General features: G+C 31.3%; 2 protein-coding genes across 2 annotated transcripts in view; both read right to left on the reverse strand.

The window, feature by feature from the left end:
- The window catches only part of LOC129285741 (MADS-box protein JOINTLESS-like), a 15268-nt gene extending 8675 nt beyond the window's left edge, over nucleotides 1-6593 (reverse strand). The window contains exon 1 of the mRNA XM_054921605.1: nucleotides 6412-6593. Within this exon, the coding sequence (XP_054777580.1) occupies nucleotides 6412-6593 (182 nt within the window). The remainder of the gene's footprint in view (nucleotides 1-6411) is intronic.
- A 10591-nt stretch (nucleotides 6594-17184) lies between these two features.
- LOC129284769 (uncharacterized) lies at nucleotides 17185-17863 on the reverse strand. The gene has a single exon (XM_054920232.1). The coding sequence runs from the start codon at nucleotides 17778-17780 to the stop codon at nucleotides 17439-17441; it is 342 nt and encodes a 113-aa protein (XP_054776207.1). The 5' UTR covers nucleotides 17781-17863; the 3' UTR covers nucleotides 17185-17438.
- Nucleotides 17864-26753: the final 8890 nt, after the last annotated feature.

Consider the following 26753-nt stretch of genomic DNA (forward strand, 5'->3'; position numbering starts at 1 on the left):
AATAGGCTTATTTCGAACACGAAAAGAGAAATTATTAACTGTATTTTTATTTTGGCTGCTATGTTGTTATGCCAATGCCTGAAGTAGCTATAAAGTCCACCACCTTCAGGAGTTGCTCAAAGCAGAATTTTCCCTGTTTCTTGTCCTTCACAAAGCAAATAGAGGCATAAAATTCCCATAAAAACATCATTAATCATTTGCAATCTTCTAGACACTAAGCAAATTTTTCATCACATGTGGGTTGTGAAGTATGTCCTTCCACTTAACTTATTACCATCATTAACAAAAAGTTCTTTAGGACTAATACGGTGAAACTATCATCGGCTCACCATTTCCAACAAATAGAGGCTTACTTGAGTAAGAGCAAGGTTATCTAGTTGTTCAATATTATTGGTAACATTTGCAGTGGCTCCACTATCAAGATACCAATTATTAATCATCGAGCATTTCAAGAGTTGCTATATAGTAGAGTAATAGGGGGTGGCGTGGCTGATGAAGAACTAGCATTGAAGGTGCAATCATACCTATTATAGCAAGTCTCAGTCGAATGACCAAATTTATGGCACAATGATGCTCAACTTTGTTACCTTTAGGAGAACATCCACGTCCTTAGTTACCTAAGCACATCTTCATGGGAGTCAAGAGGTACGATTTCCTTATCTACGTCCACAACCCTCATGAGAGGTAAGGTTGACAGAATGCAGTTTAGGTTGAGATTACTAAACTTGTTAAGTTGCTCAAGTCGTGCTCAAAGATGAGCAAGGTAGCAGCTTGTAGCTCAACCTAGCTAAGATTATCTTTTCCAATATATGGCAAAGTATAGGGTTGTGATTAGCATCAAGACCTATAGCACTTGGGAGGTAAGATCATTAAAAGAGAGTAGATTACCAGCAAGGAGAAAATTATTTGATATGGATTTTATCTTAGTGAGTATAGTCATTCATCAACATGGACCCCCTACGAGTCCACTGAAGATCATTTTTAGCAGCGTGATACGGCTTAAGTATGAGAGCTTGTGAGTTCCTTTGCTAACTGACAATTTGGATGACATTGAACGATGAAAAATTGAGCTATGATCTCAAGAGTCACACATAAGAAGAGCCATCTGAGAAGTAATTAGTTAGAGGAGATCCAAAACAAAGCATGCCAAAATTTGGCTTGGCACATTGCTTTCAATAATGGAATTCGTCCAAGCATTTAGAAGCTTTATTGAGAAAACTTTCCAATTAGTTACCACAAATAATGGGAAAGACTGTGCACACTACTAGAAGAGGTAGTTCTACCTATCCATCCAACTTGATAGGAACAGAGCTCGTACCAAAAGTAGTAACAGTGTTGTTTTTCCAAATATTGGAGAAGATGAAATAGTGGAGTTGCTAGATGAACTCATGATGGTAATTTGTTGGTGTTGCTCTGATACCAAGATCAAGATATAGAGAAATGACTTATATCTTATTGATTTAAGCAGCTGTACATATTCAATATATACACAAGGCTTTCAATGGTACATATCAGATCATAATCATAATCATATTAGGTTTACAATGCTGTAATCCCATCATATCAAATCATAAACATCACAACAGTATCTTAGATTTAATCCTTAGAATCGTTGACTCGATCACCTAATTAATGGACCAAATATGTTAACAGCTAGTGCATGAGATTTATGCCAAACAGTTGTGGTGATGCCATCAATCTAATGGTGTGGTCAACCTCTATGAATATTTCTAGATAGTAGTGTCTCTCATTACAATAACTCCTTCTTCCACATTTCTTTAATGAAATGCCTATATATCCACTTCAATATGCGTGTTCAATCATGTTGAATTGGGTTGGAAAGAAATAACAACTCTTTTGCCATACTATATTTATTAGCAAATAACAACTTTTTTGCCATATAACCTCTTCCTATAATTCCTTCAGTAGTGTGTTCTTTAATGATCTACATCTCTAAACTCATTCTTAGCACTACTTTTGGTTTTTAGATTTTGTTTCTCACTCCTCTGATGATCTACATCTCTAAACTCATTCTTAGCACTACTTTTGGTTTTCAAATTTTGTTTCTCACTCCTCTGAGTCACTAGATTTCCTCTATATGACAAAGGTAGAATAGACAAAATTAATTAGATCTTTTATCTATTTTAGATCTTGCCCTAGCCTTAGTTTATATATGTGAATGCATATATATGTATGTATGTATGTATGTATATTCAAATGTTCTCCCCTTTCGAAGAGGAGGCTCTTCTTCTCAAAGACCCTTTCAAGCATCTCATAACTTATATACAGTACTTCTTCTAAGTGGCCCTCTCCACATTGATTCGTTTGCTAGCTAACAAAAACTTATCAAAAATGTTACATCTAGACTAGTATGGGACAAATAGATCAGCTTTCCAACTAATATTTGATACCATACTTTATCAACAACTTTCATTTCATGTCTTTTTCTAGCCTCTATAAGAGTGTCACTTGGTTTAAAACCAAGCCTTCCTATTTCCTTTAACAAACTTAATATGTATTGCCTCTAAGATAATTCCTCTCTTAGATCGAGCAACTTCTGTGTCCCAAAAATAATTCATTTGTCTGAGGTTTTAACTTAAACTCAACAGCCATTACTTCTATTAGATCGTTCATTCTAATGTATATCATCTCTATCAACATAATGCCATCCACATGCATAATGAGAATATTCTTCTTCACTTCTTTATGCTCAATGAACATAATGTGATATGAATGTCCTTACTTGCAGCCTCCCCTTTTCAAAGTAAAACCTCTCAAACCAAGCTGGAAGAATGTTTTAACCATTTAAAGGACTTCTTCAATTTTCCCAAACATTATCCTTCTCCTTATGTCCTCTAAAACTTGAAGGTAATGCCATGCAAACATCCTTAATAAGATTCCCAATTAGAAAAAGCATTCTCAATGTCAAACTATTGAAATGGCCAGTTATGTACTAGCTAATAAAGATAGAAGAACTATGCGATTGTATTTAATTTTGCCACTATAGGCACAAAAATTTTGCACAATCAATTCCATAATTATATGGAAAACCCCTAGCCATTACACTTCCCAATTTGCACCTTACAGTTTTCACAATAAAAACCCATTTGAAGTCAACAAGCTTCTTAATTACCTCTTGGAAGTTCTATCATAACTTCCCAATTCCCATTCTTTTCTAAGGCTTTTGTTTCCTCTATTATGATCTCTTTACATTCTGGTGCCTGATCCATAGCCTCTTGGAAGTTCTATAACTTCCCAATTCCCATTCTTCTCCCCTACGGGTTTCCCACCTATATTTTAGTCATTTGATATGAGTATGATAAGTGCTCAAATGTTTTAAAAGAAATAAGAGGAATAAATCTACTGAAATGATATAAAAAAAGAATATCGTTCTATATCTCTCTCAATAGCCATGCTTAGGAAGAATCTCCAAAGGGTTTTAAAAATACTATTTTATTACTCATGATATGCTAGCTTCAAGGTTGCTAGTCATATTTATAATGCTAAATACATTCTAAAATAAAATTTAGATAACTATCTAAGATAATGAATAAAATCTAGATAACTAAATAAAATCTCCTAAAATCTAAAATATTGAATGATGGATAAAATACTAAATCTAAATAAAATCTAAAAAATTAAATAGAATCTAAAGAATTATCTAAAAACTAAATAAAATACTAAATCAAATAAAATTAATCCTAATTTATCTTTTGTTGCTTCATTCTTGAATAAGTCTAAATTTTATCGAAATCTTATCAAAGTAGAAGTGTTTAAAACTAACAGGTAGGGTTAAGGCTGGCTAATTATTACATGTTGAAGAGCTTCATTCCAAGTATGAACTCACTTATACACTCGCTCTTAATGGAAGACTTGGGGTGAAAAGGGTTTTCCTCGGAGAATATGACATCCATACTTTCCTAGCTAGGCATGGTGAGACATGTGATCGTAGCACTTTTAACCTTTATTTGTCAGTGACCAATTGAAAGGAGCGAGGCACAAGTTGAAGACCAGGATCAGCACGTATGACTCTCTTCACAGTGGTCAAGTAGATAATAGAGGTAAATGAGATATTAGAACCTGAATCATAGCATTTATACCCTTTATTTTGTCCCCCATGAATTAACGAGTTTCAACTCTAGATTTTTTTTTTTTTTTGGTGTGCTTCAAATAGTAAAAGGTAAATGAGATATATATACACAAGAGGAAGAACCTCGAATCAATTCTTGTGAAATACTTATATAACTAATGCCAATGATCAATTAGCTTTTCAATCCCTAAAAATATTACATACAAAAATATTTACAATAATAAAGCGTTGACAGATCAATTAGCTAGCTATTCAATCCCTAAAAATATGATATACAAAAAATATTTACGATAACAAAGCGATGACAACTCCATTATATTATAGTTACTATTTATGCTAGTGCTAAGAAGATGTGAAAACAACAAAAGTAGAACCGTAATGAGATCCATAAATCATCTTTCCTATTGTACACTTTGGCTTATCGATATTTCCTATATATGATAGATTTTTTTACTATATTTTTTAACATCACATGTCATTATTAAGTAATTAAACATCTTAATCATCATTTGAGGCTAAAGTATGGGTGGTCTTGGACTTTTGGATGAACTAGGGGAAGAAGAGTTATAATGGGGATTTTTTTAAAAAAAAAAAAACTTTTATGGGTTGGCCATGACTAAAATGTTATATGGTGATTCTTTTATAGCATGGTCCTGAGAGACACAACGCTGTAGGAGAAGAGGAAATGTTCCATTACGTCAGAATGAAGTGAGGAATAAATTTCTTAATGGATATATAAATAGCTTAATTAGGTGAGAGGAATTTTGTCCAAAAAGGTAGAAATCCACAAAGTCTAATTGTATATAGGCAAATGACTTCTACAAGACCTGATTTCTTTTTTATTTTGGGTGTTATGAGACGTTTTCAATCCAATCCTGGACAAAAGCATTATATTAACAAATGATCAAGAGGATCGTGGGATACTTGATTAAGGCTCTTTACAAAGCATATGTTGTGCTAATCAATGAAGAGACATATTATCAATCAATGCAGAGACATATTATCTCTAGTCCTTAACATAAGGCCAAATTTTGTAAGTTTTTTTTGGTTCTTAATATATGGTAAAATAGATAATTGATTTTATTTTATTTATTATGGTTTGAATTCCCAGACAACATTTTACTATGATTATTAATTATGTTTTTTTTTTGCACAATTTTAAGCATATAATTAATGTTTGTTAATAAGCACGAAGTTGGTTAACTTTGTCTTATATTTACCCTAACTGTTGTCAACTTTGGAAGGCAAAGTTCAATGCATGTTTGGTTGTATGGCTGAGAAAATTCATTAAGCATATAAGAATCTTCGGCTAGGACAACAGATTTGAATGCATTATATAGTGATAGCCAAGTGAGCACACCTAGCTACACTAAGGATCGCAAGTATCATGGTAAGATGATGCACACAAGTATAACTATAGTTGTGGCTTTAATTTGCATCCTTTATGTATATTAATAATTACTTTGATATTGAAAAAAATAACTAGGAGAATATAGCCTCTATTCGATATATTCTGTATCGTTTTACTTTATTTTTGTACAATTATCTAATCATAATTAATGTTTTTCAATGCTTTTCTCATAGGAATAAAGCATGCATAAATGTGCGCCCATGAAAATACATATATATAGAAATACATAAATGTTAGTCTTACCAGTCGTTACAGCCCATGATGATATTCTAGGTAGAACATGTTAAAATAAACAAATTTACTATCAAATGTGTAAATATTCCAAAATAGTTGTGGAATAATTTAGAATATATTAAACAGTTAAATTTTTATTCAATATTAAACAGTTAATTAAATGATACAGCTAAATATTTTTACATCTAATGTGTATATAAAGTGAAAAACGCCAAACTATAAGAAAATCTCACTTTCTGTGGAAGGCTAACTTATAACCAACTTTGAAATTTGTTATGATTTATTATTTTTTTAATCTTTTTGGTGAGCACAAGAAGAAACCTAATTCTGAAGCACTGATAGCAAAAGTATATTGCTCCCACCTAAATTGATACACACACAGACGTTAAGATTTGAACCTCTAACTATTTAACTGACTAGAACTCTTATAATATCAACTTGAGTTAGTTTGATTGCTCTTTTGTATATGAAATTTTTCTCTAAAGGTAAAATAAGACACAAGAATTTATTACCCAGGCCAATTGGGAATATAATTTTTTAAAATTAAAATTTTGTACAGGATTTGACTTATCAATATGAAGAAGAATGCTATATGTAGAGATAGAAAATGAAGGCTATATGGAGAGAAGATGAAGTACACGTAAGATTCAGGGCTATATAAGGAGAAGAAAGAGACCTTGAGCTGGCATAGTCGTTGAGCTTTCCGGTGGAAGAAAAGACCATGAGACCAATCTCAGCTTCACAGAGCGTAGCAAGTTCCTTCGCTTTCTTGAAAAGCCCTTTTTTCCTCTTTGAGAACGTCACTTGCCTCGCTGTTATGTTATCGATCTTCTTTATCTCTATCTTCTTTCTCGTCATCTCCCTCTCGATCAAAAGATCAATCATCAGTCAAAATTAATTTATGGGGCTTAGTACCACATAGAAAATAATAAAACAAAAGAGTACCATATTAAATCTCTTACAGAAAACATTGAAGTACGTACAAAGATTGATAAGCTGCAGATAGGTTTCTTTCTTTCTTGTCTTTTTTTTTGAAAAAAGAAATTCAGATAGCTACAGAGGTGTAAAGGAAAAGGAAGAAAAGCAAAGGAAATTTATCATTAAAGAAAAGAAGGGAGTGAACAGAGATTAGGGTTTCCTGGGTTTGGCTCTTGACTATGCAGAAAACAGGAAAAAAAAAAAAAAAACCAGAACTTGAACAAACTCTGAAAGTGAAAGAAAAAACCATGAAATAATAATGGGCAAAAATCAGTTAGCTTAGTTACTTGGCTTGACAAAGGAGATCAAATGTGAGGGAGAGATCAAAAAATTATGATTTCACTTTCATCCCCTACCTTTTTCTGAGCCTGTGAAGTTGGAACCTAAAATCAGAACAAAATCGTCTATTGGAAGAGGAGGGAATAAGATAGAAATAAGCAGATTTAGACAAGCTGTGACTGCTTCAAAATTTCCAGATTTGGGCAAGCTGGAAAGCTGGGTTTTTATCTGCAATTTTTGTTTAAAAAAAAAAATTTCCTCAAATGTAACATTTAAAAAGGAAGGTAGGGTGGGTGGCCATCACAGGCTGTCTTAATTATTTTTTAAAAAAAGTTTAATTTACTTTACAGTACGGACTACGGAGAGACATGTGTGTTGGCTACCTCAGACAGAGACACCTCTCACCCTCGTACTCCTCGAATCTCCAATATCTTCACTGCTTTACTTTGGTTTTTTAATAGTGTAAAATACAAGTTGTACTGCTTCGTGTGTGTGTCTCTGCGTGTGTGTGCGCGTGTGTGTGTTCAACCTGCTGATCTTCTCATCGCTTTTGTATATTCTCTGATGTTTTCAAATATAAGTTAGGCTTTTAAAGCTGCCCACATAAATATATTTTATAATGAATAATTATGTTTCGGGAGAATTTTAATAGAGGACCCTGTAGGGATTTAATTTCAAATAACGACTTATAAAATCTAAAAAAATATGTTTTAATTTGAAGGGGGGAAATCAAATGATCATAATACCCTTTACTCTCTTCATTAAAAAATGTAGATCATTTTTTAAAGAATGAAATGTTAAAAAATATAAGACGTTTTTAATCTTTTGAGGTGTAATTATTTTTTTATTTTTTAAATGCCTCTATTAAATAAATTACTTTATATTTATTTTAGAGTGTTTATGGGGATAAATATAAAACATATAATTAATTTAAAAATAAATAACTAGCTACTTTATTTAAGGTGAGATTCAGTTAAAAATATCTTATATTTTTTAATAAAAAATATTTTTTTAAGATTCCACCTCATTGGAGTCTCAACTATTGGCCACCAAATTATCCTACAGAAGTCATCGAAACTCTAACGACTAGACTGCCAATGGCGGTTGCTGAAGCTCCAACACTGCTAGAGGATAAATGCCCCAAGGTAGCAAAAGAGGATTTGAATTCAAGATCCTTGGCACACCAAAAAACTTAATAACCACTATGCCAATAAGGCCTCTTGATAATATAATGCAAATCTTACATACAATATAAACCAAGTTTCCAAACAAAGTCTAATTGAACTTGTTATTCCATTAATACTTACTTGTTAATTCATTAATGCATAATTGTCAATTGACCAGTGGAACTCATTGATAGTACCTTTTACATATTCTACTTTGGTGATATGTTACAATATGAAGTGGACCCGTTAAAATCTTAACTTAATTTATCATTTCACTAATGCATACTCAACTTATCATTTCAATAATGCATACTTGTTAATTCATCAACAAAACGTATTAACAGTACTTTCCACATATTTGATCTTGTTAGCTTATTGAAATATGGCATGGATTTATTAAAAGCCAAACATAACCTATGGTTTCAATATTGCATACTTGTTAATTTATTAAGGGAACTTGTTAACAAGTTAAGTTAGGGTTTTATCTAAGTCTGTTTCTTTTTTTAACAAGTTAACTGAATTAATATGTAGAATGTTTTGTTAATTGGCCATTTCAATATTTCTTATTTTTCATTCACCACCTTAAAAAAGGATATTATATATCACAAACAAAGGGTAAACACCTACCATAAAATTAGTTAGACTAGACTAGATGTTGATGGCTTTATTCACCAAAATTGAGCCGTGACTTGCAATTGTCTCATCATACAAGACGCATAGAAATTGGATAAAAAGCTTTACCAATTACCTTGACATCCATCCAAACATTGTAGTAGAGTTTTTGAATACTCTTAACGGTCTTAATCTTTATTGGAAGAAAAATGCACAAAAATTAATGTCTATTATGACTTGATTGAAGTGCTCATCCTCACAAAAAAAAAAAAAGCACTTGGGATAACCCATTTTCAACTTTGTTAGAGACATCCAAGATCTTATTATATGCAAGAAATGGATCTTGGGGGGATATGCAGAGGCGCTTGGCCCCTTGAAAAACTTGTTGATAAATTTTCTTTCTTTTTACTTGGAAAAAAATGAAAAATCTAATTTTGCCCCCCACTTCCATGAATTTTTTCATTGTGGCCCTCCTATGTGCTATTTTATGGATCCATCTCTAATCTTTGACTATGTTTGCAGGAAAACTAATAAACGTACAGACTAGCTAGCTCAACATGCTGATGTAGATTTAGACATTAGGATTGAGAGACCCGTCAAGTAGATGTAGGGAATTGCTTTTCTCTAATGTATATGACCTTTTTTTTTTTCTTTGCACGGCTTTTATAGTTGTGGCAAGATAAAATAGAAAGGCAAGACGAGCATAGCTGATCAATGGAGATAGACACACCACTTCTACTTTCATAAACGAGCTAAAGAAAAGGAGCGCGGATGAACACTTACATTTTCAAATTAAAGCATATTGTTGATGGTGGTGATTGAATTGGCCGTCAATATATTCTGGAAAATGCTGCTCAACATTTCTCCATGCATCCTTCATATAAGTTGAAGGACAATTGCAAATTCCTTGTTTTCATCCTTCATAATGGTTTAGGTCCTGATGGGTTTCGTGACTGAATGAATAATATGGTTTCTATAAATTTAACATTTTATATTGTTCATAAAATGTTGATATCTGAATTTAGTTATTGAAATAGTTATTAAAATTATGCTTCATTTGTAGTCAATAACTAACTAATATTTTCGTATTTTATTTAAAAATCAGACAAGCCCTATGCATTTGTAAAATTTGAGATCATGTTGCACCATTTTTTTGTAAGCAGAAGAAGTAAATTCCACTGATAAAAAAGATTATCTCCCCAAAATAATAAGAACACATTGTAGATCTCTCTCAATTAAATTGTTATATATAAGAGGATATTATTTGAACATTCTTAACTTTAGCGCTTGTTTACATGATGGAAGCCCTGCCACTCACATAGTATAGTTGGTTCAATTGCATCGTTAATTACTCATAACTATATAGTATACGGCTTTCACCTTCTTAAACATAAATAAATACATAGATACCATTTTATGTCATATTATTTTTATAGAAAAAATATTATGCCGTTGTACAAGTTGTATCATTCATAAGTAACAACTCTTTCTTTTTTTTCCTGAACCAAAATAAAACTCATTTTTTTATTCTCGGCCACAAATTTAGCCATGAATGTTTTTGAAGATAAGCTCAACCCAACTTTGTTTCTTCTTGGTTGTTGCCAGCAACCCAACTTTGATTCACTTGACATGGCAATTATCCCTTGTTTTTTCGGATATAAAGACATAGTAAGGTTCTGATCCAATGAAGGGCTAAAATTTTGTAACCTATCTTCATTTATGGAGGGCTAAGTTGGGCTGGGCCTTTTGATTGTTGGTATTGTGATTAAACTTATCTTAGGCCAACAAAATTTTTTTTGGGTTGGAGATAAACTACACCCACGCTGAGCACACAAAAAAAAAAAAAAGATAAAAATAAAATAAACCGACATTGTTGATCGGGAGTACTTTATGTATGTGGCATGGGAGTTCTATTTTATTTAATTACATTGTTTATATTTGATTTTAACGAGTTAAATTTTATTATTTTTATTTTTAGTTGGTTTAAAAATGCTATTATTATACATATGGTTTTTTTTGAGAATAAAATACTAAATTCAAAATAATAAGAAAACTTGGAATGTCCAAAACTCAAATAAGATGTAGATATAATATATGTTTTTATTGTATCAGATGAATCAAATAAAATTTATGTGTCATTTTTTTAATGATTTTATTTTTAGAATAGAGTGTCCCTTCAGTTTTTTTTGTCTGTTTCCTCTAACATAATCAATGTATATTTACAGTTATCTAACATAACATATTTTTATTAAATAATATGCAAATGGCATGCATGTATTAGGTCCATGTAAGCATTTATCCTTTCAGGGCTTCTCTATGATTGCTTATATAATATAAATACAAACCGACTCATCCACCCACACATTTAACATACTTGTTTCTTAGCCTTCATAAAATCCATAGTTATTTTCTAGAGAAGTTTATTAGCCAATTAAGTCAGTCTCTTTTTTTCTTCTTGTTTTTTTTTTTTTTGGTGGAGAGCGTGTTGAGAATTATTGTTACTTTTCAGACCAACTCCAGCATAATAAACTTTATTTTGCAATAAGTATTAAATGATAATGCATAGAGTACTATAATTAAGTATGGCATATAAGTGAACATATAACTCAGCTATGAATTGTCACACCAAAAAAACTGGAAAAAGAAAAAAAAATACAATGATAATCTCGTGCAAATCCTCCTGACATAGAAGAAAGCAATCGAAGGCCATATATAATTATATAAGCTGCTGAGTTCTTATTCATTATAGCCTAGTTTGAACGATATAAGCAAATGTACATATACATATACATATATATATATATATATATATTGTTCATTGGCTAGGAGATCATGAAGGTGGGGTTGAGGAATTATGGAGTGGATGGAATCATGGAACAGAATTTGGAGTAGAATGAGTGTTTGGGATATTTTAATTAAAAGGCAAAGGAGGAACATTAGGTAGTGTTGGGATTGAAGAGAAATTATTACCTAGAAGTCCTGCCATGTTTGGTATCGAAGGCAAATTAATTACTTGGAATTCAAGGCAGTGTTTGGAGAAGATGGCGGCGAGCTGCTACACTTGAACTCATCATCATGCTTGAAAACAAGAGAGTCACAAGGAAAGTTACGAGGATGCCGGAGTTGCCAGAAGAAGCCATGGCTAGAATATGAAGCTGATCAGCGAACAAGTTCTCCCGAACAATATGGTGCTTTGGTTTTGAGTTTTGATGATGATCCAAGGGATTGATGGTTCTTGGTCTTATATAGATAGAGATAGGCAGGCATTGTGTGGTTTGGAGAACCATCAAATGTATCGTGAAAATTTAATTACTAATTTAAATTGACATGCGTGGTAGGAGATTTTGTCCTTTATGCAAATGATTTGTGAATATGTATAGATAAAATTTAGTTAGGAAGAGTTTTATCCTTTGATTCCTTTTTTTTTTTTTGGATACAACGGAAAACATTTATCCTTTGATTTCTAGTGTATTGATAAAGATATTAGTCTTTATTACTGGCAAAAATACGCACTTCTAGGGTTTTAAAGTAAAAGTTTTGGGGATAGGTTCCAACAATTTGTTTGGGTGATTGAGAATGCATCTTGTGTTGTTCATGTTAAATTCTTTAATTAAATATGCTTGAGGATAATTTTTTTATTGAAATAATTTAAACCATTTAGTTAAAGACATTTCAAACTTTATATATGTGTTTGGGCTAAATATTGGTGAACAATATGCATAATATATATATATATATATATATTCTAATTTCTAGAGATGAAATTTCTTTTATCTGATCTCTAATAATTTGTCGATATGTTAGTTGGTCATGAGCTTAAAACTTTAGAACATTGGATTGGCATAATCTTATATTGTAATGTGGTGCTCCTCGAGTGCTTTTTATTTTTCAAAAGAATTTCATGACAAAGGTAGATATATACACAATAAATGTTATTCAATTTTGTTAAACTTAAAATTATGTTTTAAATTTTCATTTTACAAGGTATTCAAAAATTGTCATGTGATCTTTCTACTATTATGATCACTTTTGTTTTGTTTAAATGATAAGTTTGGATGCTTAATTATATTAAAAGCGTTTTACACTTGTGAGTGGAAATTAAATTAGTCAATCGTTTTAGATCTTTTTTGATATTATTAATTAATATCTAAGATGATATTTAATTTCATATTATTAAAGTAAAAAAAAAGGTTGAATTGTACATTTGGCCCTCCAACTTTAAAATTTTAGTTTGGTCTTCTAATTTTTGTAAAATATATTTTTAGTCCTCCAAACCTAACATCATTAGTTTCTAAAAAAGAAAATTTTATGCCAATCATTGTTATTTTAAAAACATTTGAAAATATTTTATCAATATTTAAAAATCCAATGTAGGAATTTTTTTTATTCATAAAACTAAAAGTATTAAAATTAAAAGGCTGAAAAAATATTCTATAAAATTAAAATACCAAAATAAAATATCATATAAAGTTAAAAGATTAAAGATACATTTTAACCTTAAAAAAAAGTATATTTGAAACCTTTGTTGTGCTGCCTGTTGAAATTGGTGTGGCTGATGCGCATTAATGGAGATAGCTTGTGAAATTGCATATTTTGGGGGGGTCTTAATCACTATTTAGCTTGTGAAACTGCCTATCTGTTGAAACATACAGATTTGTCTTCATTTTGGGGCTTAATTAATCTGAAACTGTGCACATCTTTTCCCAATGACCTATTGATGTTAACTTGATGAAGCTCATTACTAATGGCTTTAATTTTCAAGGAATGGGCAGTTCATGGGTTTTGTACGAGGATACATGGATCTCATTCTTCAACATCTTTCATGGAAAATGACTTGAATCACTTGCATCTTGGATATTTTATGAATTGTAGATTTTCATTAATTAAATATGAGTTTAAGTAATTAAGTTTGGTTTATTATTAAGCCCATAATAGATTCCTCTTTATAATCCTGTATGTATTATTGTGATTAGTGAACTATATAAATAAGCCTATTGGGTAGAGACAACGACAAGTTGTGGCAAAGGGTGTGCTTGCCCCATAATTTTACTGCTCCTATGTGTGTTTTTTTTAAGTTTTATTTGTAAAAAAATGTTAAATTTAGTTTTTGTTCCCCTTTGTGTTTTAATTGTTTTAAAGTTTTCTCCCATGAAGTTGAGTCAATATTTGTTACTAGGCAGGGGCCAACTTATAACCTTTTAGCTGTCAATTTTATCACAATTATGAAGTTGATTAAGTAAGAGAGCTTATGGGAGAGTTAATCAATTAATTAACTAAATATATTTAAGTGGTAACTATAACCTAATCTTCAAGGGGTTCAACATCTCATGATCTTTCATAGGTCTTCTCCTCTCTTTCTCTTATATTCTTTTGCTATCAGTAAAGTTAAGGAGGTCTAGAAGTTTACATTGTGAACCTTCCCAATCTTGAGATAACCAACATCTTCTTTGCTTTCTAATACTAAAGGTTATTTTTAAGGAAGTAGGGGAGGTAGTCAAATAATTGTTTTCCGTGGAGATCACTTAATTTTTTTTTTAAACATTTAAGTACTGAAAATATGAAAGTTAAGTACTGAACAAACACCATGGCTTTGTAAGGTATGTAATTAATGTTTTAAAAGGTTTTTAAATGTAATTAACGTCTTTAAAGGTCTTTAAATGTCATTTTCCCAAAATTCCTGCAAATGAATGTAAAATTATATTAATTTAAGTAAATAAAATAGACCTATCAATAATATTGGTATTATTTTATTTTCAATATTACTTTAAATTCACACGGGTAACCCTTCACCTAGGCTAAAATTACAAGAAGATAGTATATAATATTTAATATTTTAAACCTTTCATTTTTTTTTTTTTTTACCAGCAACCTACCTTTCATATTTTGCACCGCCTATATTCTTAATGATTTGAAGTCACTCGAATCTTCACCTAGATCCAAATATATCTGATAAGCCCATTAAACCTAATCTAAAATTTTAAGCCCACAATAGCCGAAAACTATTATTCCCAGGCCTTGTTTTTCTGCATCAAGATGCTTTTTTGCTTCGTATAGGATAGTGAGTTTCACGTGATGACCTGCAGGGGCAGAGCCAGGCAGCTAGCATTTCATAACTAATATTTATAATTAATTTGAGATTTTTAATATTTATCATAACTAATATTCTTAAAATATTTCTATAGATTTATAAATGTTAGATAATAAAATTTGTATGATTATAAAATATTTGTAAGAAAATATAAATTATATTGAAAGTACATGCCTTATATGTAATTTTATAGGCGAAACATATAACACATTAAATTTGAGAGAGAATTAAACATAATTACTGATGGTTTATATTGTTATATATTTCCAATATTATTACATTTTGTAGCAATATTAGGACATATCTTCAAATTTTGTAAAAAAATAAATTAATATAGTAATATGTAAATTTTAAAAAGATTAAATATTTGACATGTTTAAAGTAATATTTAAAAGTCTAATCATAGAAAAATTAAATAAGAAAAATTAATCTAAATTTAATAAGAATGCTCAATTTTTATAACAATTTAACCAAAAATATAATATAAACAATTGTAAATTAATGAAATGTATATTTTATTGTTTTTTTAACTACTAAATAAAAGTTAAAAATAAATATAAATGAGATGACTAAATAAGTAATATATTATATTATATTATATTATATTATACTATGACAACAACAATACATCTTATTAGATAGAGTCAGCTACATAAGTTGTATGACACCATTATTGTATTCTATCATCAATAATCAAGCTCTTAAGCATATTTTGAGTCACGAATGTATTAGGATATATTGTTGATGGAGATTTGTTTTCTTTGAATTTGTTATCCATTAAGATTTATTCTATTTAAATTTAGAAAATATTTTGTATTCATTAAATATTATTAGGATATTCGCTTGTTATTATTAGGTTCATCTATGGTCGTATGCTCTTAAGATCAATAAAGTATGTCATTTTTCTAGTCTCTTGATTTCTTTCATGATATTAGAGCTAGGTTAATTAAGCTTTGATAGTTTGTTTACACTAGAGATTTGTATTGCAAAGTTCTAGCCCTTCATGCCTCTTTATTTTGTTTTTATAATGGTTCAATTTAAAATTTTATGTAATGATTTATGCCTCTAACAATCACCCCTCAGTTTGTTAGGGATTGAGAGAAGCTCGTTTCAGTAATACCTTACTTCTTCATCCTTGATTTTTCCTACCAAGTGATTTATTCTTTTGAGAATCACTCTTGAGTTTGCAAATGATTGAGAGAAGTTAGTTCATTTCTGCTATATCTTGCTTCTTTACTCTTGATTTTTTATCTAATGATTCATTTTTAAGAATCAATCTCAATTTTTATGCCAATGATTTATCCTCCAAGTTTAGATTCTTTGAATCAGTACAACCTCTTGCAAACTCGAGTATCTTGAATTTGGGGGAAAATGTTAAAATAAATTATTTATAAAGACTTATTTTATTTAAATTTGTTACCCTTTAAGATTTATTCTATTTAAATTTACACAATATTTAATATTTATTAAATATTATTAGAATATTCAGTGGTAAAAAATTAATGTTGTGATGTGATTTACAAGATCAAGGAAGAACCTTCCTCAACGTCTAAGTATTTCTAGTATTAAAGGATGAAGCTCAACAATAAGAAAACAACGGATGAGTGAGCTGCCAAGTTAGACGCGAATGGCATGTATGGTCACTATGGTGCATGGCACGTTTCATGCGCGCGCGCGCGCATATTCAAAATGTTTTAGTTTTAGCATTATGTGTAACTATGAGTATGGATCAACCCATATATCACTGACTTATAATTCCTCGTACTTTTCACTGATAAAAGTGGCAAAATTTCACAAATTTATATTAAAACAAAATAACAAGTCAAAATTAGTAATTTATATAGTCAAAACTTAACTATGGAATTAATAAGTGACATATAACTTGAGGTTGAGTCATGCGCTCAAGTAACTAACTTCGATATTATTATAGATATATTTCCTCCGGTTTTTATCAAGTATCTTCGGTCTTTAATGCATACACACAATAACACTTTTTATTTAAAAGATTAATTTTCTTCTCTCCAAAGTATCATTTAATTATTTGATATTCCGTAACTAACAAAATAACCTCCTCTAATTAATTATAAATTTTATTGAAGATAATTGTAAACTTTACAAGAATTAAGTAATTTTAATTAACTTTCAAATTAATAATCATATAAAGCTGGCCACAGGGACTAATAATTAATTAGCTTCTTAAAAAAATGTTCTTACAAGTCTTAGAGAGGAAGGAGCAGCATCATATAATTGTTTTTGCAAGAACGTCTAACTATATATGTTATAAGAAAAGTAAAGTGCAATAAGTGGCAAGAAACGTGTACAGTAATAACATTAATATATGACACTGTTTATTAATTGTCACACCAAACTGGGAAAAAAAAAAAAACACAACGATAACCCCATACAAATCCTCCTGATGACATGGAAGAAATGAATCTAGCTATAACAAATTATACACATTATTTATGCTGCTCATGAGTGCTGATATATAGAGCAAATAGGATGAGAACAATATAACAAGGAGATATCAATTATAAATTTAAGGGCTAGAAGATGAAGGTTGAAGCATTTGCTATGTCATTAATTAGAAGGAGGAGGAGAGAAGATAGAAGGAATAGAAGTTGGGATCGCGGGAATAACAGGAATATTAGGAAATGGAGGAAGAGTGACTCGTGGCACTGTTGGAATCGTAGGCAGATTAGGGATATTTGGCTGAGGCATTGTTGTTGGGATTGAAGGGAAAGGTGGTAATCCTGTAGGTTTAGGCAAGTTACTTGGAATTCCAGGCATGTTTGGTATCGAAGGCTGTGTTGTTTGCAGAAGATGACGAGCTGCTACGACACTTGAACTCATCATGCTGGAGAATATTGCGAGAGCCAGCAGGAAAGTTATGAGGATGGAGTTCCCAGAAGATGAAGCCATGGCTGGATTGATTATGAAGCGGTGAAGATCAGTGAAGAAGATGTAGAAGATCGAATAGTAATGTTTGGTCTGAGTTTTGATGATGATACAAGTGATGATTCTTGGTCTTATATATAGATAGAGGTAGGCAGAGGGGCTGTATGGTTTGGAGAACCACAAAGAGACTTCTATAGAGATCTTTTATATTTGTTGGTCACCGATTTGTTTGTGTGATTGGAAACACATTTCTGGTGCAGACTGCAAATTTTCAAACATAAGATGGCCAACCACATATTATAATGTATTATATAATTAAGAGGTTAATTATAGGGAGGGAAAAAAGTATGGAGAGAAAAAGTTGCTCATTTTTTTTTTTTGGGTAGTTATATGCATTCTCTCGGAATATTATAGTTTTCTATATTCTATTTTTTTCATTGATCATGAGTATCTTTTCATTAGAAGTAATCATTATATATTAATATAATTATAATTAATTATTATAATATATATCTATTGTTAATATTTTTGATACTAATAATATATTACTATTAATATTACTATGAATAAAAATATTATATATAATATATTTATATTATTTAATATATGATATTAAATTTATCACCCTATTAATATTACTTTTTAAATATATTACTAAATACATATATTAACACAATAAATCTAAGGGTTTCCGATGACAGATTCCTTCGGACGAAAAGATGAGGGTTTCCAATAAATATATAGTAATAAATGAATATATAAAATAATTAAAATTATAATATTAATCATTTACAACTTGTTGTTATATGTTATAACGTTATATATATATATATATATATATTTTATACGCTTAAAATTGCTGAGGGTTTCAAAATATCAATGACAAGTCCTTTGGATGAAAAGCTGAGGATTTCCAATGAACATATAATAATAAATGAATATATAAAATAATTAAAATTATAATATTAATTAATATTTTATATATAATATTTTACATGTTTAAAAATGTTGGGGTTTCAAAATATTAATGATAAGTCTCTTTAGACTTGTCATTAATATTTATATCTAACAATAGGTCATACTTGACCTGTCGTTAGACATATAAATTTAAATTTATAATATTATTTATATTAATAATATTAATAATAATAAAATTAATTATTTGTGAAGATATAGATAACAACGATAGTTTAATTAGAGACCTGTCATGATAATATTATAATATTTACTTTTGATGTTATAATCATAGTTACATTTATAATTGTGGAAAAAATAGTGTCGTTAAATTTGTATTTGCACTAGTGATGTTTAAGGTAGGATTGGACATTAAATGTGAATACCTCTTTTTATAAAGATTCAAACTTTAATTCACTACTTTGTGAAGGATTAGCCCTATTTTGTTAAACCTAACCTTGTTAATAATTTTACATATTTTTTTAATAAAGACACGTGTGTATTGAACATATAAAAATAATTAATTCATTTGGTTTAACTATTTTTATTAAATATAATATATACATAGCATGATAATTTTATAAGTTATCATTTCATTTTTTTTTTATAGTAGTTCGTGAAACTGGAATATCAGCCTATATATAGGAACTGAACATTGCACATGCTAATAATGATCGAGAATAAGTTGGGCAAAATATTACTGAAGTAAATTTTTTTTTTTAGGTTAGAATATACAAAAATTTCCTAAATTTTGAGATCATTGCTTAGAATTCTTTTACTTTTAAAAATTTAAAATTAACTTTTCTAACTTTTATTTTTTAGAATCACATTGAAAAAGAAGGATGAATATCCTGCAGTGTTGTAGTCTCATGAAATATGCAAAAAGCACTAAAGTTCCAAGTCCTTAAAATGTAAAGAAGTTTTCTTACATAATTACCAAAATGCCCTGCTGCATTACAAAGGAAAAGAGCTAGGCAAATGGCAAGAGGGTATTTTGGTGAGCAAACCAATTGAAGCTTCAAATCTTGAGCCACTACGCTGAGCAAACCACCCATGCGCTTGGCAAGAGGGTATTTTTGATTTTTGGTGTTGTTGATCAAAGCTTTGTTCTTGAAGTTATTTCTTGTGCTAATTTTGTAAGCAGCATTAACACTTCTACGAATTGTCCTGATTTTCCTTTCTTGCGAAGCCATGGGACTATGCACTACATTCATTTTCAAATTCGATTTTGCTTTAGAATGTTTTTTATTTGGTTTTGCTTTTTGTTTCTGGAACTGTACCTCCGATGAAAATGAGACCTTAATGTGGATTTCACGCTTGAGTCCGTGAATTATCTCAATGATCCCAAAGTCTCATTTCCTCAGACAATTTGTCCCCAATCCAGACGTGGACGGAGTGATGGATCACCCTTGTGCAAATGATGGCGTTACAATCCTGTTCTAAGTATTGTCAAACATGAATAATTTTTCTAATAAAAAATTAAATCTTAATTCGTTGTGGTGTGAGAAATTAATCCTTTCTATTAAATTTAATTTCTGTTGGTTATGATTCACCACTCTTTGTGCAAAAGACTAGAGTTAGAAATAAAAGTCGAGTATGATGGCCGTCCATTTAAACTCATTTTTATAAAAGTTTGGACTTAAAAAAATGTTATTGTTTTAGAAAAATTGAACTTCAAAACCTAACTTTGATAGGCTCTAAAAAACAAACTCGAGCTTGAGTGACTTTTTTAGACCTTTTTTCATTTTAACTCTAAAAAAGTAAAATATTTTTATTTTTTAAATTAAATTTAAACTTCAAATATGGCTACATGTGATGACCACGTGCATGGGAAGTTAAGGAGAAGCAAAAGGAAACATACAAAGATGTGGAAGCTACACGACTTGAGCGATACTGAATGATTATAATAGAACAGAATTCAGTGCATTGAGTCATTGCACCGAATGAGCTTTATGAGTATGAGGGTTCTCTCACTCAATATGTTGATTTTTTGAGATTAACTCTTCTTTTAACCTTGCACTCATTACTGTATAATGACTCAATGCAAGGATATATGATATGCAACTATATTATTAAGCCCTGTAACAAAATGCTCAGAATTACAAAACAAGTATCAGGGAGAAACAATACATGGAAAGGAAATAACAACAAAGAATTCTAGAGAGAGAATAGAAAGAAACCGTACAGAGAGAAGATTACACAATCATATTTGCCACACCCTCCTAACAAAATTCTGTTCTATTATAATCATTTTGTATCACTCAAGTCTCGCAGCTTCCACATCTTTGTACGTTTCCCCGTGCTTCTCCTTAACTTCCCATGCATTAGCAGCGGAACCAGATTTTAGATCTAAGGGGGCCCAAAATTTTTAATTTAATAAATATTATCAATTTAAGTAATTTAAAACTAATTAATTAAATCCTAATATAAAATTTTAATATTTAAACATATATTCACAATTTTATAATAGGCAAATATATATATATATATATATATTATATGCAGGCATGAATTAAATAAATATATATATATATATATATATATATAGGAAGGGGTTGGAACTTGGGGGGACCAAGGCCCTCTCTCCATCATTAACGTAGTTCCGGCCCGCATGCATGTGGTCATGACATGTATTTGGGCTTCCGCTAGGCCCATCTCATTTGGGTTCATTACACATTGTATTATTGTTTTACTATATAATAAGAAATGCAAACACGCATACACACACACCCTGTTTGTTAGTCGCTACTGAAAGAAACGGGAAAACAAAAAAACGTTGATAGCTGACATAGAAGAACGCAATCGAAGACCACAACTGTCAAACAAATGATGTATTATACTATTATATTTATACTGCTGAGTGCTGATTCATATAGAGATAGTATAAGTAAATGTTTGTGTCTTATAGAATAACTCTGATTTTGAATTGTCACACGAAAATAAAGAGAAAGAAAAATTCACTGATAGCCTCATACAAACCCTTCTGACATAGAACAAATATACAAATTCTGCTTATTCATTATAGCATTGTACGAACAATATAACGAAATATGTTGTTCAAGGGCCAGGAGGGAAAGATGGACGTGGTGTAATAGTATTTGGAGTTGAAGGAGGAACATTAATGGGCCAATGGAACCTTGGTCTAACAGGCCCAATTTACTATAAAAATTTTACAAATTTTACAAATTAACCATTTATATATCCTCTAGACAATCTAGATTTATAATTTTTATATTAATAAAGATAACATTTAAGAATACTTAAATATTAATTTAAATGAATGGTAAAGATTATTTTAGAGTGAAATGGAAGGTTCAAATTGAGCCACACATATGAGCATGAATGCTGACAATAAGTTAGGGCTGTGCAAAAGTCTTGTAGTCTGGTCCAACCCGGTCCGACTTGTGAAAACCCGGTCCAGTCTAGTCCTATAAAATGTTGGTCCTGTAGGACTAAAGAGACCAAAAAAACAGGACTGATTTTTCGAGTAAGACCAGATTAGAGACCAAGCATGTGGACTAAATGATCTGGTCTGGTCCTATATAATTATTTTAATATAATTAAAAATAATTTATAAATTATTAATTAATAAGTTTTGCATTATTATCTTCAGGCTTCAGCAAGCGGCGCAGCTACTCGAGTCTCAATCCACAAAACTCATTCATTCCTAATTTCTCCACTCTCCAGTGCGCCGAAGCCCTAGCCCCTGCCTCCTCCTGTACGCCACCTCCGACCACCGTCAATCACGTCGCTAGCCCTTGCTCTTCCCTCTTCATTCTCGCTCGAGCCTTGATCTCTGATTCATTGCTCTTCCCTCTTCATTCTTGCTCAAGCCATTCTCCTGCAATCCTACCTACCGCTACTCTGCTTCAATCACGTCGGTTCGTCTATTATCAGCATCGCCTCTCGTATCTGATTCATCGTTGAGCACCCCACACCACTGCCCTACCCCTGCTCTCCATTACCCCTAACCTCTGATTTAAAGGAACAATTTGGATTGACTTACCTGCTTTGAATGGGCCAAATTCACATAGAGTTGAATTTCTTTCCCTCAAATTAAATCTTACTTACCTGCTTTAGCTTTAGCTGCTTCGCTAAGTTTTCTGCCAATTCTTGGACGACAAGCGAAGAGGTTACCGTGAGCGGATCATTGCGCCACTGGTATATTTCTGTACTTCCCTTACAATACTTTCAATTTCCTTCCCTTTATGAGAATAGATATATTATTATTTTTGTTTTCTTGTGTTCCAATTGTATTTTTTTTTGGACATGGTTTACTGCAACCTTTTGTATCAAAACATCAATTAGAAGGTAAAGACTTTGATGGGTTTTGTTTAAATTATGCACAAAAATTGTGGGTTATTGATTTTGCTTGAGTGGACCCCCAAAAGTCAGAATGTGGTTAAGGTGCTAGTTTTCCTACTTCTCTCTGTTTCGTTATCCAATCTGATACTTTTGGGAGAAAGTTGTTTTAACTGAGCTCTATGATGCTGAATTCTGATAAGAAATAGCATGGGTAGCAGGCATGCGTGAAGCAGCAGGATAAGCATGTATTTTGTTTTTCTTTTTGTTTAAAATCATTGTATTCGATAGAAATCAACTAATGACTACTAAGCCTTGTATAATGAGTATAATTGAAATCCAAGGCAGGCTATTCGAATGTATTAGAAATTTCTTCATATTTATAACTTGAATATTTACTGCAGTTTGGATAGGCACTGAGATACTTCTTATTTGTATTAGTGATGTTTATGCTCAGTTACCTAGAAATAAAAATCGATTATTATCATTTTTAGACAGTCTTGTGCCTTTGCAACGTGCTTATCAAATTCATTTATGTGTTTAATATGGATTAAAATTTGGATTGACTTGCCTTAGAAGTTGTTTAAAGTTTTTTCCCCATGTCTGTGTTGCTCTATTAAAAGGACATTCCTGCAGGATAATTTTTATTAGTAATCACCTTATCAATTATGTGCTTTCATTTTCTGGCTTTTGTGTTCCCTGCCATGATTTTGTGTCATTATAACTTGTCTATTTTGCTTCCTTTTTACCATTTTTCTGTTATAACTTGTCAATTATATTTTATCATTGTGAAGTGATGGATATTGAACAAACATCTAGTATTGACCAACCTCAATCGTCTCTTTCACTGGTGAAAATGTGAGTTCAACTCCTTCTGGACCATTTTTGACACCTACTCCTCCACCTCAACCCCCAACTGCTATGGAAATGTCCTCCTCCTCTTACAACTGTAACTAAAAGTGAAGCTATAGAAGGTAGTAGAAAGAGAAAAAATTCTGCAAGAAAGGTGTCAAAAGTATGGGAACACTTTACTAAGTTACCATTGGAGGAGACAAATGAGAAGTTAGAGCTACATGCAAGTACTGTAATTTAGATTATGCTTGTGACCCAGGCAAGCATGGTTTAACATCCTTGAAGAGGCATGTACCAAAGTGTTCCAAGAATTCACATAAAGCTACACAAATGACGAAGCAATCGATGTTGAATTATGTGACACCAAGTGGGCAAGAGGGAAGCTCAGTACCTCACATATTCAATCAGAAACGATGTCGCAGGGCTCTAGTTGAGTTCATCATATGTGATGAGATGCCATTTAGGCTTGTTGAGAAGGAAGGCTTTAAAAAGTTTGTGAAGGCGTTAGAACCATGATTTCAAATCCCTTCAAGAACAACAGTGGCTAGAGATACCTGGCAATTGTATCTTGGTGAAATTAGAATCTTGAAAGATTTATTGAAGAAGTGTACTAATCGTTTTTGCCTCACTACAGATTGCTGGACATCAGCTCAAAACTTCAATTACTTATGTTTGACAGCCTATTTCATTGATAATGATTGGAACTTGCATAAGAGGATTCTTAGTTTTTGCATGGTTGAGAATCACAAAAGTGATACGATAGGCAAGACAATTGAAAGGTGCTTATCAGATTGAGGCATACAAAATGTGTTCACCATAACTATAGATAATGTAACTTCCAATGACACAGCCTTGTCTTACTTAAAAAGGTGTCTAAAGAATTGGAGGGGTCTTGTTTGTGGTGGTGATTATCTTCAACTACGATGCTTTGCACATATTCTTAATCTAGTTGTTAATGATGGGTTGAAGGAGTTGAAAGATACTTTTGAGTCCATTCGAAATGCTATTAGATATGTTTCCTCTTCGCTTGCAAAGATTTAAAGATGTTTGTGAATTGAAAATGTTGGACACAAAAAGTATTGTTTGCCTTGATGTTAGTACTAGATGGAATTTTACATATTTAATGTTGGATGTGGCTTTGAAGTTTCAAAAGGCATTTGAAAGATTAGAGGATGAAGATGAAGATTTTGTTAGTTACTTCAACAAAGGTTCAAAGCGTCATGCTCAAAGTGACTTTTCTTGTTTAGAGGGTAGCATAGATGCCTATGTTTATAGGCAAGATGCTAGACCCGATGACAACATGGATGCTTTTGCTTACTCTAGGCAAGCTCTTCCTAAGCGTAATGGCCCTCCAAACAAACAAGCTTGGAATAAAGCATGGTTCTTTCTTAAGTTCTTGAAGTTGTTTTATGATTTCACTTTACAATTTTCCAACATACTGAAAGTTACTGCACATACATGCTTCCATCAAATTGCTTTAATTCAAGAGTTGTTAGATGAGAATATTGAAAGTGATGACCCTCTTCTTAGGGAAATGTCTTTGAGCCTGAAGAGAAAGTATGATAAGTATTGGGGGGCAGCAGATAATTTAACCCTTTGTTGATTATTACTGTGATTCTCGATCCTCGATACAAGCTTGCCTATATCAATCTTGTATTTGATTAGCTTTTTCCTGCCCCTGACCTTTGCATGTCCATTAAGAACAAGGCAAGAGACACTTTGTATCGCCTATTTGAGGAATACTCTGCAACAATTGGTCTTGATACAAGCATTTTTAGTAGTATCAACTCTCTAAGTGCTCTTGACACCAACACTTCAAATGCAAGTAAAGGTAAAAAAGACCCTGGTCATAGATGGTTAGCATCCCAGAAGCAAAAAAGCTCATCAGTTGATACCTAATCAGAGTTGGATAGATACCTTTCTGCTAGTACATCTGAGGACACCCCTATTGATGATGATGATGATGATTTTGATATCTTGACATGGTGGAAGGTTAATTCTACTAAGTATAGAGTGCTTTCCTTGATAGCACGAGATGTATTGGCTATACCAGTATCTACAGTTGCTTCTGAATCAGCTTTTTAACACTGGAGGACGTGTTGTTGATGATTATAGGAGTTCTTTATCTCCTAAGATGACTGAAGCACTCATTTGTGCCCAGAATTGGCTAGTTGCAGGGCAATCTCTCTCAGAGTTTGTCTCTATGTTTCATGAGGTTGATAATTTTCAAGAGACTGACGATGTGGTTAATGTTGCAGGTAATATATTCAATTTTATATCTCTTAATTTAATGTATATATTGCATTTTTACACTTACTAATCACTTTATATATGTGTATATGATTTTTTTTTACAGATGCTTCAAGTGTTATTGACGCTAAGGAGATAATTATTTAAAGATTTGTTAAGTTTGTTTCTGTTGAAGCTAAGGAGATAATTACATGATAAATGTAATGTAGTGTTAAACTTTATTGAGTGTTTTTGTTGAAGTTATATATCTAAATCATTTGGAGTTTGGACTGTAACTGAAATATTATTTTCTTGATGTTAGAAATCATTATGAATTATGAATTTATTATGATTATAAGTATTTTTATTATCTTAATTGAATTTATTAGGTTGAAATGGATTATTGCTTATCATAGAGAAAAAAAGAAAAAAAAAGGTCAAGTGAGTATTGGATTAACAGGACCAGTCTTCCAGTCCTATGGACTAAGTTCGGTCCTGTTAATCTCCAGGTTTTCACAGGATCAGACTGGACTACAGGTTGCCTAACCTAGTCATGTACTAGACTTCGGGTTAGGCTGAAGTCCAGTCCCGTCCAGTCCTTTGTGCAGCCCTAACTGACATATATATATATATATATATATGTATATGTATATATTATGT

The sequence above is a fragment of the Prosopis cineraria genome, unplaced genomic scaffold (genome assembly GCF_029017545.1).
Source record: "Prosopis cineraria cultivar Desert tree isolate PC_DT_omini unplaced genomic scaffold, ASM2901754v1 PC11, whole genome shotgun sequence".
Lineage (NCBI taxonomy): Eukaryota > Viridiplantae > Streptophyta > Magnoliopsida > Fabales > Fabaceae > Prosopis > Prosopis cineraria.

Bases quoted from the DNA above. Each gene is read 5' to 3' on its own strand.
- LOC129284769 (XM_054920232.1), bottom strand. From the start codon at position 17,780: ATGGCTTCATCTTCTGGGAACTCCATCCTCATAACTTTCCTGCTGGCT.